Genomic DNA, 17304 nt, shown 5'->3' on the forward strand with positions numbered 1-17304 from the left:
CTGACATAACAGTGGAATAGTATCATGTAGTAGTACTGACATAACAGTGGAATAGTATCATGTTGTAGTACTGACATAACAGTGGAATAGTATCATGTTGTAGTACTGACATAACAGTGGAATAGTATCATGTAGTACTGACATAACAGTGGAATAGTATCATGTTGTAGTACTGACATAACAGTGGAATGGTATCATGTAGTACTGACATAACAGTGGAATAGTATCATGTTGTAGTACTGACATAACAGTGGAATAGTATCATGTAGTACTGACATAACAGTGGAATAGTATCATGTTGTAGTACTGACATAACAGTGGAATAGTATAATGTAGTAGTACTGACATAACATTCTAATAGTATCATGTTGTAGTACTGACATAACAGTGGAATAGTATCATGTTGTGGTACTGACATAACAGTGGAATAGTATCATGTAGTAGTACTGACATAACAGTGGAATAGTATCATGTAGTAGTACTGACATAACAGTGGAATGGTATCATGTTGTAGTACTGACATAACAGTGGAATAGTATCATGTAGTAGTACTGACATAACAGTGGAATAGTATCATGTAGTAGTACTGACATAACAGTGGAATAGTATCATGTAGTAGAACTGACATAACAGTGGAATAGTATCATGTAGTAGTACTGACATAACAGTCTAATATTATCATGTAGTAGTACTGACATCACAGTGGAATAGTATCATGTTGTAGTACTGACATAACAGTGGAATAGTATCATGTTGTAGTACTGACATAACAGTGGAATAGTATCATGTTGTAGTACTGACATAACAGTGGAATAGTATCATGTAGTAGTACTGACATAACAGTGGAATAGTATCATGTAGTAGTACTGACATAACAGTGGAATGGTATCATGTTGTAGTACTGACATAACAGTGGAATAGTATCATGTAGTAGTACTGACATAACAGTGGAATAGTATCATGTAGTAGTACTGACATAACAGTGGAATGGTATCATGTTGTAGTACTGACATAACAGTGGAATAGTATCATGTTGTAGTACTGACATAACAGTGGAATAGTATCATGTTGTAGTACTGACATAACAGTGGAATAGTATCATGTAGTAGTACTGACATAACATTCTAATAGTATTATGTAGTAGTACTGACATAACAGTGGAATAGTATCATGTAGTACTGACATAACAGTGGAATAGTATCATGTTGTAGTACTGACATAACAGTGGAATAGTATCATGTTGTAGTACTGACATAACAGTGGAATAGTATCATGTAGTAGTACTGACATAACATTCTAATAGTATCATGTAGTAGTACTGACATAACAGTGGAATAGTATCATGTAGTAGTACTGACATAACAGTGGAATAGTATCATGTAGTAGAACTGACATAACAGTGGAATAGTATCATGTAGTAGAACTGACATAACAGTGGAATAGTATCATGTAGTAGAACTGACATAACAGTGGAATAGTATCATGTAGTAGAACTGACATAACAGTGGAATAGTATCATGTAGTAGTACTGACATAACAGTGGAATAGTATCATGTAGTAGAACTGACATAACAGTGGAATAGTATAATGTAGTAGTACTGACATAACAGTGGAATAGTATCATGTTGTAGTACTGACATAACAGTGGAATAGTATCATGTTGTAGCACTGACATAACAGTGGAATAGTATCATGTTGTAGTACTGACATAACAGTGGAATAGTATCATGTAGTACTACTGACATAACAGTGGAATAGTATCATGTTGTAGCACTGACATAACAGTGGAATAGTATCATGTAGTAGTACTGACATAACAGTGGAATAGTATCATGTTGTAGTACTGACATAACAGTGGAATCGTATCATGTTGTAGCACTGAAATCGACAGAGAAAGAACAATAACATAACAGTTTTTCAATACTTTTTATCGTATTCGTATGGATCTCGTGTCCTGTCCTGCGTAAATTAACTTTAATGATTCACTGTCGTCCAATCATATTCCCGGAGAAAGTATGTCTGCGTTGTATACACCAATCACATAGTCGAAACAACTATCAGCACCGCCCAAGTACACAAAATGTAGCCATTTTGCAAATATACTTTTTGGAACCGAACTAACACACCCTCCCTCACTCAGTAGCTAGCGAATACATGTAGACAAATATCATTACACCAAAAACGTAACGTGAGGAAGGTAAGATATTTATGATTTGCACAATAACGAGCGTCTTATTGCATCGTCTATATGCTGTCTAAACTGTTCACTGAGGCTGGTCCTAAAGCTAATCGCGTACATTGGCTAACCACCTTCACAGCACAATCAGCTGGCCGTTAACTAAATATTACTCCTTCTATTATATTTACTGTGTTATGTTTGCAAGCAATCCCGGAAATGTATCTGCAATTATAAATTATTATTCTGTGCATCAGTGCATGCGGGCAGTTTGCGGTGCCCCGTTCAGTCTGTGGTGGTTGGTTTCGTGTGTCGGACTGTCGGTCATCGAGGGTCAGTGGGTACAATGACGTCTTTTATTTACATCGGTGCCGGGTGGTCGATTCACTGCCCGTCTCTCGGTGGAGCTGTCAAATATTATGACAGACAAAACAGAAAGACCCGTTTGCTATCTGTTACCGTAGATCAGGTCTGGGCAATAGTGACGGGTCGTTCGCGAACGAACGGCTCTCTTTGAGCGGCTCTTTTTGGTGAACGTCAGGAACCGAATTGCATCTGTGAAAGAGCCGTTCATTTGGCCCCCTGATTTGTTGCTGCTTCTTTTTGACCTCCAGACAACGATTATCTGCAGATAAGATCATAAAAAAATATATTCTCTGAATATTGTAATTCCTCACTGCAGGAACAATAGATAGTGAGGAGAGAGCCATTTTCTGGTCTACACACATTTTTGCAGGCCATCAAATAATTTGTCAGGTAAAAATGTATTTGAACTGACATGTCATGATCTGACATAATGGCAGGCAACTTTTTAGGCTTTACAAATTCAAATCTCTAATGTAAAACCTTCAAAGCGCTACTGAGGTGGCAAGATGGTGCCGACGCACATGGCAGCTCTGCTTCTAGCTCCTAAGCAACTTTGCAGTATTTTGTTTTTTTGTGTGTTATTTCTTACATTATTAGCACAGAACGTTTTTTGTGTTATTACATACAGCCGGAAATAACTTTGGGATATCAGAGCGGCGGTAACTCACCAGCATTACGACCAGGAATACGACTTTCCCGAATTGGATCCTTTGTTCGTACCCCCCAGGGCAATTGAATTTATCCCAGAGGCTGCTCCAAGACGCCACCGGCGGAGAAGAGGTATTCAGAGTGGACTTCTAGTCCGACTCAGGAGGCGTGCACACCATCCACCGCTTCCGAGTATATCACTCGCTAATGTTAAGTCCCTGGACAATCAAGTAGACGAGCTCAGGGCGAGGATCTCCTTCCAGAGAGACATCAGGGATTGTAACATACTCTGTTTCACAGAATCATGGCTCTCTCCGGATATACTGTCCCCGTCCATACAGCCAGCTGGGTTCTCAGTACATCGCGCAGACAGGAATAAAGAACTCTCCGGGAAGAAGAAAGGCGGTGGTGTATGTTTCATGATTAACTACTCATGGTGTGATTGTGATAACATACAGAAACAAGTCCTTTTGTTCACCCAACCTAGAATACCTCACAATCAAATGCAGACCGTATTACCTCCCAAGAGAATTCTCTTCAGTTATAGTCACAACCGTGTATATTCCCCCTCAAGCCGATACCACGGCAACCCTCAAGGAACTACACTGGACTTTGTGCAAACTGGAAACCACATATCCCGAGGCCGCATTTATTGTGGCTGGGGATTTTAACAAAACAAATCTGAGGAAAACACTACCGAAGTTCTATCAACACATTGACTATAGTACTCGTTTTCACGACTCCATTTTGATCCTCCCTTCTTATAGGCAGAAACTCAAACAAAACATTGTTTTGATCACGCGGACTGGGATATGTTCCGGGAGCCTCTGAGAATAACATTGACGTATACACGGACGATGTGACTGAGTTCATCAGGAAGTGTATAGGGGATGTTGTTCCCACGGGGACTATTAAAACCAACCCAAACCAGAAACTGTGGATAGATGGCAGCACCACCCCATTTAACCATGGCAAGGTGACTGGGAATATGGTTGAATACAAACAGTGTAGTTATTCCCTCCGTAAGGCAATCAAACAGGCAAAACGTCAGTACAGAGACAAAGAGGAGTCGCAATTCAACGGCTCAGACACGAGACGTATGTGGCAGGGTCTACAGACAATCACAGACTACAAAAGGAAAACCAGCCACATCGCAGACACCGACGTCTTGCTTCCGAAAAGCTAAATACCTTCTTCACCCGCTTTGAGGATAACACAGTGCCACCGACATGGCTCGCTCCCAAGGACTGTGGGCTCTCGTTCTCCATGGGCAACGTGAGTAAGACATTTAAGCGTGTTAACCCTCGCAAGGCTGCCGGCCACGTCCTCAGAGCATGCGCAGACCAACTGGCTGGAGTGTTTACGGACATTGTCACGGGTGCTGAAGGTGGGTGTGGTGCAGGAATCAAGCGCAGGACGCAGAAACTAAGTCCAAAAAACTTTAGTGAAATATTCACGTAGTACACGAGCTCAACAAGCCCGGAGGCGAAATAAAGGCGCACACAGGCGTCAAACAAAAGGCGCACTAACATGTGCGAAAAAACCTCTCCAAACAACGGAGGGAAACACGTAGCACAGAACACCAAACAGAAGAGCAATCACACACAACACCTGACACACACAACGAGAACTAAATAGGACACTAATGAACACTAACTGGAAACAGGTGTACAACATCAAGACAAAACCAAACGAACATGAAACATACAACGGTGGCAGCTAGTACTCCGGGGACGACGACCGCCGAAGCCTGCCCGAGCAAGGAGGAGGAGCAGCCTCGGCCGAAACCGTGACAGACATATTCTCCCTATCCCAGTCTGCTGTCCCCACTTGCTTCAAGATGTCCACCATTGTTCCTGTACCCAAGAAAGCAAAGGTAACTGAACTAAATGACTATCGCCCCGTAGCACTCACTTCTGTCATCATGAAGTGCTTTGAGAGACTAGTCAAGGATCATATCACCTCTACCTTACCTGACACCCTAGACCCACTTCAATTTGCTTACCGCCCCAATAGATTCACAGACGATGCAATCGCCATCGCACTGCACACTGCCCTATCCCATCTGGACAAGAGGAATACCTACGTCAGAATGCTGTTCATTGACTATAGCTCAGCATTCAACACCATAGTACCCTCCAAGCTCATCATTAAGCTCGAGGCCCTGGGTCAGAACCCCGGCTCATCTCATATGTATATGCTATATTCTATTCTATTCTACTGAATTTTAGTCAATGCCACTCCGACATTGCTCGTCCTAATATTTATATATTTCTTAATTCCATTATTTTACTTTTAGATTTGTGTGAATTGTTAGATACTACTGCACTGTAGGAACACAAGCATTTATTTACACCCGCAATAGCATCTGCTAAACATGTGTATGTGACCAATATAATTTGATTTGAGCACCCCATTGAAGCACGACATCTTAATGCTTGTGACACTGTTGAAATAAAATTATTATCAGAGTTCTTTCGATCCTGGCGGGAGGCGGGGCGAAGGACACTGTCTACCGGTCATCCCCGCCTCCAGCTAGTACAGCAGACGGGAGGCGGGGGCAACACCGTGTGCTAGCTAACTAGCTAGCTTGCTAGTTAGCTAGCACACAGTGTCGCCCCTGCCTCCCGCCTGCTGTGTACCAGAGTCCTCCTTAGGACTAGCTGGCTAAGCTCCCGCCTGCTGTGTACCAGAGTCCTCCTCAGGACTAGCTGGCTAAGCTCCCGCCTGCTGTGTACCAGAGTCCTCCTTAGGACTAGCTGGCTAAGCTCCCGCCTGCTGTGTACCAGAGTCCTCCTTAGGACTAGCTGGCTAAGCTCCCGCCTGCTGTGTACCAGAGTCCTCCTTAGGACTAGCTGGCTAAGCTCCCGCCTGCTGTGTACCAGAATCCTCCTTAGGACTAGCTGGCTAAGCTCCCGCCTGCTGTGTACCTGAATCCTCCTTAGGACTAGCTGGCTAAGCTCCCGCCTGCTGTGTACCGGAGTCCTACTTAGGACTAGCTGGCTAAGCTCCCGCCTGCTGTGTACCAGAGTCCTCCTTAGGACTAGCTGGCTAAGCTCCCGCCTGCTGTGTACCAGAGTCCTCCTCAGGACTAGCTGGCTAAGCTCCTGCCTGCTGTGTACCAGAGTCCTCCTCAGGACTAGCTGGCTAAGCTCCTGCCTGCTGTGTACCAGAGTCCTCCTCAGGACTAGCTGGCTAAGCTCCCGCCTGCTGTGTACCAGAGTCCTCCTTAGGACTAGCTGGCTAAGCTCCCGCCTGCTGTGTACCAGAGTCCTCCTTAGGACTAGCTGGCTAAGCTCCCGCCTGCTGTGTACCAGAGTCCTCCTCAGGACTAGCTGGCTAAGCTCCCGCCTGCTGTGTACCAGAGTCCTCCTTAGGACTAGCTGGCTAAGCTCCCGCCGCTGTGTATCAGAATCCTCCTTAGGACTAGCTGGCTAAGCTCCCGCCTGCTGTGTACCAGAGTCCTCCTTAGGACTAGCTGGCTAAGCTCCCGCCTGCTGTGTACCAGAGTCCTCCTCAGGACTAGCTGGCTAAGCTCCCGCCTGCTGTGTACCAGAGTCCTCCTTAGGACTAGCTGGCTAAGCTCCCGCCTGCTGTGTACCAGAGTCCTCCTTAGGACTAGCTGGCTAAGCTCCCGCCTGCTGTGTACCAGAGCCCTCCTCAGGACTAGCTGGCTAAGCTCCCGCCTGCTGTGTACCAGAGCCCTCCTCAGGACTAGCTGGCTAAGCTCCCGCCTGCTGTGTACCAGAGTCCTCCTCAGGACTAGCTGGCTAAGCTCCCGCCTGCTGTGTACCAGAGTCCTCCTCAGGACTAGCTGGCTAAGCTCCCGCCTGCTGTGTACCAGAGTCCTCCTTAGGACTAGCTGGCTAAGCTCCCGCCTGCTGTGTACCAGAGTCCTCCTTAGGACTAGCTGGCTAAGCTCCCGCCTGCTGTGTACCAGAGTCCTCCTTAGGACTAGCTGGCTAAGCTCCCGCCTGCTGTGTACCAGAGTCCTCCTTAGGACTAGCTGGCTAAGCTCCCGCCTGCTGTGTACCAGAGTCCTCCTTAGGACTAGCTGGCTAAGCTCCCGCCTGCTGTGTACCAGAGTCCTCCTCAGGACTAGCTGGCTAAGCTCCCGCCTGCTGTGTACCAGAGTCCTCCTCAGGACTAGCTGGCTAAGCTCCCGCCTGCTGTGTACCAGAGTCCTCCTTAGGACTAGCTGGCTAAGCTCCCGCCTGCTGTGTACCAGAATCCTCCTTAGGACTAGCTGGCTAAGCTCCCGCCTGCTGTGTACCAGAGTCCTCCTTAGGACTAGCTGGCTAAGCTCCCGCCTGCTGTGTACCAGAGTCCTCCTTAGGACTAGCTGGCTAAGCTCCCGCCTGCTGTGTACCGGAGTCCTCCTTAGGACTAGCTGGCTAAGCTCCCGCCTGCTGTGTACCAGAGTCCTCCTTAGGACTAGCTGGCTAAGCTCCCGCCTGCTGTGTACCAGAATCCTCCTTAGGACTAGCTGGCTAAGCTCCCGCCTGCTGTGTACCAGAGTCCTCCTTAGGACTAGCTGGCTAAGCTCCCGCCTGCTGTGTACCAGAATCCTCCTTAGGACTAGCTGGCTAAGCTCCCGCCTGCTGTGTACCAGAGTCCTCCTTAGGACTAGCTGGCTAAGCTCCCGCCTGCTGTGTACCAGAGTCCTCCTTAGGACTAGCTGGCTAAGCTCCCGCCTGCTGTGTACCAGAGTCCTCCTTAGGACTAGCTGGCTAAGCTCCCGCCTGCTGTGTACCAGAGTCCTCCTTAGGACTAGCTGGCTAAGCTCCCGCCTGCTGTGTACCAGAGTCCTCCTCAGGACTAGCTGGCTAAGCTCCCGCCTGCTGTGTACCAGAGTCCTCCTTAGGACTAGCTGGCTAAGCTCCCGCCTGCTGTGTACCAGAATCCTCCTTAGGACTAGCTGGCTAAGCTCCCGCCTGCTGTGTACCAGAGTCCTCCTTAGGACTAGCTGGCTAAGCTCCCGCCTGCTGTGTACCAGAGTCCTCCTTAGGACTAGCTGGCTAAGCTCCCGCCTGCTGTGTACCAGAGTCCTCCTTAGGACTAGCTGGCTAAGCTCCCGCCTGCTGTGTACCAGAGTCCTCCTCAGGACTAGCTGGCTAAGCTCCCGCCTGCTGTGTACCAGAGTCCTCCTTAGGACTAGCTGGCTAAGCTCCCGCCTGCTGTGTACCAGAGTCCTCCTCAGGACTAGCTGGCTAAGCTCCCGCCTGCTGTGTACCAGAGTCCTCCTTAGGACTAGCTGGCTAAGCTCCCGCCTGCTGTGTACCAGAGTCCTCCTTAGGACTAGCTGGCTAAGCTCCCGCCTGCTGTGTACCAGAGTCCTCCTCAGGACTAGCTGGCTAAGCTCCCGCCTGCTGTGTACCAGAGTCCTCCTTAGGACTAGCTGGCTAAGCTCCCGCCTGCTGTGTACCGGAGTCCTCCTTAGGACTAGCTGGCTAAGCTCCCGCCTGCTGTGTACCAGAGTCCTCCTTAGGACTAGCTGGCTAAGCTCCCGCCTGCTGTGTACCAGAATCCTCCTTAGGACTAGCTGGCTAAGCTCCCGCCTGCTGTGTACCAGAGTCCTCCTTAGGACTAGCTGGCTAAGCTCCCGCCTGCTGTGTACCAGAGTCCTCCTTAGGACTAGCTGGCTAAGCTCCCGCCTGCTGTGTACCAGAGTCCTCCTTAGGACTAGCTGGCTAAGCTCCCGCCTGCTGTGTACCAGAGTCCTCCTTAGGACTAGCTGGCTAAGCTCCCGCCTGCTGTATACCAGAGTCCTCCTCAGGACTAGCTGGCTAAGCTCCCGCCTGCTGTGTACCAGAGTCCTCCTCAGGACTAGCTGGCTAAGCTCCCGCCGCTGTGTATCAGAATCCTCCTTAGGACTAGCTGGCTAAGCTCCCGCCTGCTGTGTACCAGAGTCCTCCTCAGGACTAGCTGGCTAAGCTCCCGCCTGCTGTGTACCAGAATCCTCCTTAGGACTAGCTGGCTAAGCTCCCGCCTGCTGTGTACCAGAGTCCTCCTTAGGACTAGCTGGCTAAGCTCCCGCCTGCTGTGTACCAGAATCCTCCTTAGGACTAGCTGGCTAAGCTCCCGCCTGCTGTGTACCAGAGTCCTCCTTAGGACTAGCTGGCTAAGCTCCCGCCTGCTGTGTACCAGAGTCCTCCTTAGGACTAGCTGGCTAAGCTCCCGCCTGCTGTGTACCAGAGTCCTCCTTAGGACTAGCTGGCTAAGCTCCCGCCTGCTGTGTACCAGAGTCCTCCTTAGGACTAGCTGGCTAAGCTCCCGCCTGCTGTGTACCAGAGTCCTCCTCAGGACTAGCTGGCTAAGCTCCCGCCTGCTGTGTACCAGAGTCCTCCTTAGGACTAGCTGGCTAAGCTCCCGCCTGCTGTGTACCAGAGTCCTCCTTAGGACTAGCTGGCTAAGCTCCCGCCTGCTTAGTGGTGAAAGTACATAGTGATCTTGATGCTCCTTTCAATAAATATTGAGGGTCTTATTCAGGTGACATGATGATCGATGCTCGACTGCCGTTTGACAAATACAAATATTCTCTCTCTTATCCATAATAATCTCATCGTGTAGACTAGCCTACCCGCCCTGTATCTGCCAGCTGTTGTCTAGCGCGCACGTGCCAAGACCAGAGTGGGCACATTTGCTATTTAACGCAACCTTTTTTGTGACAAAACTATCAGTAGAGTTGAAAATGCCATAGAAACACATTGAACTTTTGATTTTTATTCGGTACATGAAAACTTAAGCAAAAAAGTACATGTTGTTTGCACTACGTCATCACGCACTGATTTTTATCCGCAACAAGTCCGTTTGGTGGAAACACACCACTGGTGGGAAAATGTGCATATTTTCTTTGTACAGATTTTGTAATATTTGTATGGAAACAGCTACTGACACTCATTTAGCCCATGCCAGCGAATGTTTTTTTGGATTGGTAAGTTATTCTAGCCAGCTATCTAAACTGGTAGTAATCATGGTCGAATTACCGACCGTGGGGGCCCCCATTTGATTTTGTTAGTAACTCTCACTCAGATATACAGTGCCCTCCACTATTATTGGCACCCCTGTTTAAGATGTGGTCGAGGACTTCCAAAAATTCTCCTTTTTTTTTAAACAACATAGAACCCAAATGCAAAAAAAGAGAAAAATCCAACCTTTTATTTAAGTACATTACTTAGGTGGTAAAAAAAAAAATCACACATTTAAAAATAAATAAACTTGAAATCATGTGTCCCACAATTATTGGCACCCCTAACAATTCCGCTGAAAATTTTAATTGATTTTTTAAAAAATATATTTTTCTGTAGTTGCTAAAGTTGGTCAGGGTATCTAGGAACTTTTAATTAGTAATTCATGACTTCCTGTTTCCCTGGGGTATAAATATGACGTGACACAGAGGCCTAATTCTCTTACCCATTTGTCAACATGGCAAAGACAAGAGAACACACCATTCAAGTAAGGCAGATTTGTGTCGACCTTCATAAGTCAGGCAATGGCTACAAGAAAATAGCCACTCGCCTTAACTTGCCCGTATCTACAGTCAGAGGAATCATTAAGAAGTTTAAAACAACTGGAACAGTGACAAACAAGGCTGGAAGAGGTCCCAAGTTTATCTTGCCACAACGCACAGTGAGGAGGATGGTAAGAGAAGTAAAAAAAAGTCCTAAGCTCACTGTCACAGAATTGCATCAAAGAGTGGCATCTTGGGGTCACAAAGTCTCCAAAACAACCATCAGACGCTCTCTACATGCCAACAAGCTGTTTGGGAGGCATGCAAGGAAAAAGCCTTTTCTCACTAACACTAACAAACGTAAACGTCTGGAGTTTGCTAAGCGGCACTGGGACTTCAACTGGGATTGTGTGCTTTGGTCAGATGAGACTAAGATTGAGCTTTTTGGCAACAAACACTCTAAGTGGGTCTGGCGTAAAACAAAAGATGAGTATGCCGAAAAGCACCTCATGCCCACCGTGAAGTATGGTGGAGGATCTGTGATGCTGTGGGCCTGTTTCTCTTCCAAAGGCCCTGGGAACCTTGTTAGGGTGCATGGCATTATGAACGCTTTGAACTACCAGGACATTTTAAATAAAAACCTGATGGCCTCTGCCAGAAAGCTGAAGATTGGTCGTCATTGGGTCTTTCAGCAGGATAATGATCCAAAACATGTGGCAAAATCTACACAAAAATGGTTCAGCAGTCACAAACTCAAGGTCCTCCCATGGCCATCTCAGTCCCCAGACCTCAACCCAATCGAAAACCTGTGGGGCGAGCTAAAGAGGAGAGTGCATAAGAGAGGACCCAGGACACTGGATGATCTAGAAAGATTGTGCAAAGAAGAATGGTCAAAGATCCCTCTCTCTGTGTTCTCCAATCTTGTGAAATGTTATAGGAGGAGATTAAGTGCTGTCTTGTTGGCAAAAGGGGGTTGTACAAAGTATTAACATCAGGGGTGCCAATAATTGTGGGACACATGATTTCAAGTATTTTTTTTTCTAAATGTGTGATTTTTTTTTTACACCAAAGTAATGTACTTCAATAAAAGGTTGGATTTTTCTCTTTTTTTGCATTTGGGTTCTATGTTGTTTAAAAAAAAAAGAGAATTTTTGGAAGTCCTCGACCACATCTTAAACAGGGGTGCCAATAATTGTGGAGGGCACTGTAATATTAAAAAACACCAAACATTTCCGTCCACCCAATGGCAATTTGTAGAATTGCAGGAAATTTGCTGGAAAACTGCAAGTTTGTGGCAAGATTTGTAGAACTGCATTAAACTGGTTTTAAAGCTACAACATTTTCTCTCCACCCCAAAATGTGTAGAATTGGGCGGGGCAACACAATGTCACTTAGGGCCCCAAAAGGCAAGGGCCGGCTCTGACTACATGTGTGGGTACGGGTGTGGGTACGGGTGTGGGTACGGGTGTGGGTACGGGTGTGGGTACGGATGTGGGTACGGGTGTGGGTACGGGTGTGGGTACGGGTGTGGGTACGGGTCTGGGTACGGGTGTGGGTACGGGTGTGGGTACGGATGTGGGTACGGGTGTGGGTACGGGTGTGGGTACGGATGTGGGTACGGATGTGGGTACGGATGTGGGTACGGGTGTGGGTACGGGTGTGGGTACGGATGTGGGTACGGGTGTGGGTACGGATGTGGGTACGGGTGTGGGTACGGGTGTGGGTACGGGTGTTGGTACGGGTGTGGGTACGGGTGTGGGTACGGGTGTTGGTACGGGTGTGGGTACGGGTGTTGGTACGGGTGTGGGTACGGGTGTTGGTACGGGTGTGGGTACGGGTGTGGGTACGGATGTGGGTACGGGTGTGGGTACGGGTGTGGGTACGGGTGTGGGTACGGGTGTGGGTACGGGTGTGGGTACGGATGTGGGTACGGGTGTGGGTACGGGTGTGGGTACGGGTGTGGGTACGGGTGTGGGTACGGATGTGGGTACGGGTGTGGGTACGGGTGTGGGTACGGGTGTGGGTACGGGTGTGGGTACGGATGTGGGTACGGATGTGGGTACGGGTGTGGGTACGGGTGTGGGTACGGATGTGGGTACGGATGTGGGTACGGGTGTGGGTACGGGTGTGGGTACGCAGACCCGCAAGCCACTGCTGCACCTCATGATGAGTTAAGATTTCTTGTGGGTCCCCACCAACCCCCCATCGAAGTTGCCCATCCCTTGCTGTAGATCTTTGCTGTGTCACTTGTCGGTTTCTCACCACCTTGGTTAAAGGCGTGTGGAGAGGGGGAGAGAGTGTCATTCTTCAAGGTGTGTGTGCAGTGGACAGGAAGCAGGTCAGCCTGCCCAAAACTATACTGTAGCTACAGTAGGAACCAATATTTTCTATCCCACTCCAGCAGCAGTGACCTAAATAGAAGCATCGCAGCATTACACAGCAGTAGTCTGTTTTTAACAGCGCACTGCAAAGAACAAACCGTCCTGCGTCACAATGTTCTAGCAGCCAACCGCAGGTAGAACCTGGCTATCGTCTGACTCACTGTGTCTGTCTAGTGGACCACTAGCCCGTTTACCTGTGTGTGTGTGTGTGTGTGTGTGTGTGTACTGTACCTGTGTGTGTGTGTGTGTGTGTGTGTGTGTGTGTGTGTGTGTGTCTGTGTGTGTGTGTGTGTGTGTGTGTGTGTGTGTGTACTGTACCTGTGTGTGTGTGTGTGTGTGTGTGTGTCTGTGTGTGTGTGTGTGTGTGTGTGTGTGTGTGTGTGTCTGTGTGTGTGTGTGTGTGTGTGTGTGTGTGTGTGTGTACTGTACCTCTGTGTCTGTTTCACTTTGCTGCCTAAGAGGCCTATATTTAGATTCATGCATTATTCAACAGGCTTTTAGTAATTTAGTTCCCACGGCGGACAGACAGACAGACAGACAGACAGACAGACGGACGGACGGTCTCTCTCTCCGAGTGTAGCAGGCCTCTATAGCTACAGGATGCTATTGGTCTCATTCACTGCCTATAGCGTTACGTTGAGCAGAATGATGACCTACCAATACCGTAAGTAAAATGTACAATTGTGACTGTTGTGCTTTCAGGGTGTGGAAATGCTGCGACTGTAGAGAGAGAGAGAGAGACAGACCGTCAGAGGACCAGTATGGACTATGACAGAAGGTGAGTAAACTTCTATTTCATTTTTAACTGAGTCTTCACTTCTACTGTAGCTTCTTATATATACGGGTTGCCTGACAACGTCACGAAAAAATGATGTGTGCTCATTACAGGGGTAGAAGGCCCTGATTACAGGGGTAGAAGGCCATGATTACAGGGGTAGAAGGCCCTGATTACAGGGGTAGAAGGCCATGATTACAGGGGTAGAAGGCCATGATTACAGGGGTAGAAGGCCATGATTACAGGGGTAGAAGGCCATGATTACAGGGGTAGAAGGCTATGATTACAGGGGTAGAAGGCCCTGATTACAGGGGTAGAAGGCCATGATTACAGGGGTAGAAGGCCATGATTACAGGGGTAGAAGGCCATGATTACAGGGGTAGAAGGCCATGATTACAGGGGTAGAAGGCCCTGATTACAGGGGTAGAAGGCCATGATTACAGGGGTAGAAGGCCATGATTACAGGGGTAGAAGGCCATGATTACAGGGGTAGAAGGCCATGATTACAGGGGTAGAAGGCCATGATTACAGGGGTAGAAGGCCATGATTACAGGGGTAGAAGGCCCTGATTACAGGGGTAGAAGGCCCTGATTACAGGGGTAGAAGGCCCTGATTACAGGGGTAGAAGGCCCTGATTACACAGGGGTAGAAGGCCCTGATTACAGGGGTAGAAGGCCATGATTGCTCCTAGAAACTTTGCAGTATTTCTTTATTTTTCTTCTTACATTATTTGCTCAGAACGTTTCTTGTATTATTACCTACAGCCGGTCAGACTAGTCAGACTCAGGAGGCGTGCACACCATCCACCACTTCAGAGTATATTACTCGCTAATGTTCAGTCCCTGGACAATAAAGTAGACGAGCTCAGGGCGAGGATCTCCTTCCAGAGAGACATCAGGGACTGTAACATATTCTGTTTTACGGAATCATTGCTCTCTCAGGATATATTGCCCCGTTCCATTCAGCCAGCGGGGTTCTCCGTCCATCGCGCGGACAGGAAGAAAGGTGGAGGGGTTTGTTTAATGATTAACAACTCGTGGTGTGATTGTGGTAACGTACAGGAACTCAAGTCCTTTTGTTCTCCCGATCTGGAATACCTCGCCTTCAAATGCCGACCGCATTACCTCCCGAGAAAATGTTATTCGGTCATCGTCACAGCCGTGTATATTCCCCCCCCCCAAGCCGACACCACGGCGTCTCTCAAGGAACTACGCTGAACTATGGAAACAAACTGGAAACCGCATTTATTGTAGTTGTAGCTGGGGACTTGAATAATATCAACACATCTCCTCTGCTACACACGCATCACCTACTCTGGATCATTGCCTCTCTCCATTCCTGGACGTCTACAAGGCCCTCAGATCACGCCTCCATCTGCTCCTTCCCACCTATAGGAAGAAATCCAGGCTCTGTCGTAGCCGGCTGCGACCGGGAGACCCATGGGGCGGCGCACAATTGGCCCAGCGTCGTCCAGGTTAGGGGAGGGAATGGCCGGCAGGGATGTAGCTCAGTTGGTAGAGCATGGCGTTTGCAACGCCAGGGTTGAGGGTTCGATTCCCACGGGGGGCCAGTATGAAAAAAATTATGTATGCATTCACTAACTGTAAGTCGCTCTGGATAAGAGCATCTGCTAAATGACTAAAATCTCATCTAAATCTAAACTTAAACAGGAAGCACCCGTGGAGAGGACTGTTCAATGTTGGTCTGACCAATCGGAATCTATGCTTCAAGATTGTTTTGATCACGCGGACTGGGAAATGTTGCTGGTTGCCTCTGAGAATAGTATCGACGTCGACACTGTCTCTGTGACTGGGTTCATCAGGAAGACGTCGACACTGTCTCGGTGACTGGGTTCATCAGGAAGACGTCGACACTGTCTCGGTGACTGGGTTCATCAGGAAGACGTCGACACTGTCTCGGTGACTGGGTTCATCAGGAAGACGTCGACACTGTCTCGGTGACTGGGTTCATCAGGAAGACGTCGACACTGTCTCGGTGACTGGGTTCATCAGGAAGACGTCGACACTGTCTCGGTGACTGGGTTCATCAGGAAGACGTCGACACTGTCTCGGTGACTGGGTTCATCAGGAAGAGCATAGAGGATGTTGTTCCCACTGTGACGATTAGAACTTATCCAAACCAAAAACCGTGGATAGATGCTTTGAGGAAAACAACATTGAGCCGCAGACGCGGGCCCCCCTCCGCTCACGAGGAATGTGGGCTCTCGTTCTCCGTGGCCGACGTGAGTAAGACATTTAAGCGCGTTAACCCTCGTAAGGCTGCCGGCCCAGACGGCATCCCAAGCCGCATCCTCAGAGCCGGTGCAGATCAGCTGGCTGGAGTGTTTACGGACATATTCAATCGCTCCATATCCCAGTCTGCTGTCCCCTTTTGCATCAAGATGTCCACCATTGTTCTTGTACCCAAGAAAGCGAAGGTAACTGAACAAAAATATAAACGCAACAATTTTCCATACGCACAAAAAGCTTATTTCTCTCTCATTTTTGCACAAATTTGTTTATATCCCTGTTAGTGAGCATTTCTCCTTTGCCAAGATAATTCATCCACCTGACAGGTGTGGCATATCAAGAAGCTGATTAAACAGCATGATCATTACACAGGTGCACCTTGTGCTGGGGACAATAAAAGGCCACTCTAAAATGTGCAGTTTTTTCACACAACACAATGCCACAGATGTCTCACGTTTTGAGGGAGGAGTATTTCTGTCTGTAATAAAGCCCTTTTGTGGGGAAAAACTCATTCTAATTGGCTGGACCTGGCTCCCCAGTGGGTGGGCCTATGCCCTCCCAGGCCCACCCATGGCTGTGCCCGTGCCCAGACGTGAAATCCATTGATTAGGGCCTAATGAATTTATTTCAATTGACTGATTTCCTTCTATGAACTGTAACTCAGTAAAATCTTTGAAATTGTTGCATGGTGCGTTTATATGTTTCTTCAGTATAAATGACTATCGCCCCGTACCACTCACTTCTGTCATCATGAAGTGCTTTGAGGGGCTAATTAAGGACCGTATCACCTCCACCTTACCTGACAAACTAGACCCACTGCAATTCGCTTACCGCCCCAACAGATCCACGGATGATGCAATCGCCATCGCACTGCACACTGCCCTATCCCATCTGGACAAGAGGAATACCTACGTCAGAATGCTGTTCATTGACTACAGCTCAGCATTCAACACCATAGTATCCTCCAAGCTCATCATTAAGCTCGGGGCCCTGGGTCTGAACCCCGCCCTGTGCAACTGAGTCCTGGATAGGCTTGGGTGGTATACCGTATACCGGGGTATTTGGAAATAGCCACGGGATGGTTTTTCAATACCTTCAAAACTATTTCTTTAAAGTTTTTCAATTTTAATATGTGTAGCTACTTTTTAAGTTAATACCTGCAGTCAACTTGAGATAAAGCAGATTGCGTTCTTCATTTCACCTGTCACATAATTTTACATTATGAAGCTTACTGTAGTTCCCTAGAAAGAACACTTGTT

General features: G+C 47.9%; 1 protein-coding gene across 1 annotated transcript; it reads left to right on the top strand.

Annotated features, from left to right (window-relative positions):
• Positions 1-2436: 2436 nt before the first annotated feature.
• Positions 2437-12871, top strand: LOC311147575 (uncharacterized protein; the record flags this gene model as incomplete). Its single annotated transcript, XM_084184324.1, has 2 exons — positions 2437-2509; positions 12006-12871. The coding sequence occupies 2 exons, from the start codon at positions 2437-2439 to the stop codon at positions 12869-12871; spliced, it is 939 nt and encodes a 312-aa protein (XP_084040450.1).
• Between the last annotated feature and the right edge of the window lie 4433 nt (positions 12872-17304).

The sequence above is a fragment of the Coregonus lavaretus genome (assembly GCF_964263955.1).
Source record: "Coregonus lavaretus genome assembly, chromosome: 20".
NCBI classification, from domain to species: Eukaryota; Metazoa; Chordata; class Actinopteri; order Salmoniformes; family Salmonidae; genus Coregonus; species Coregonus lavaretus.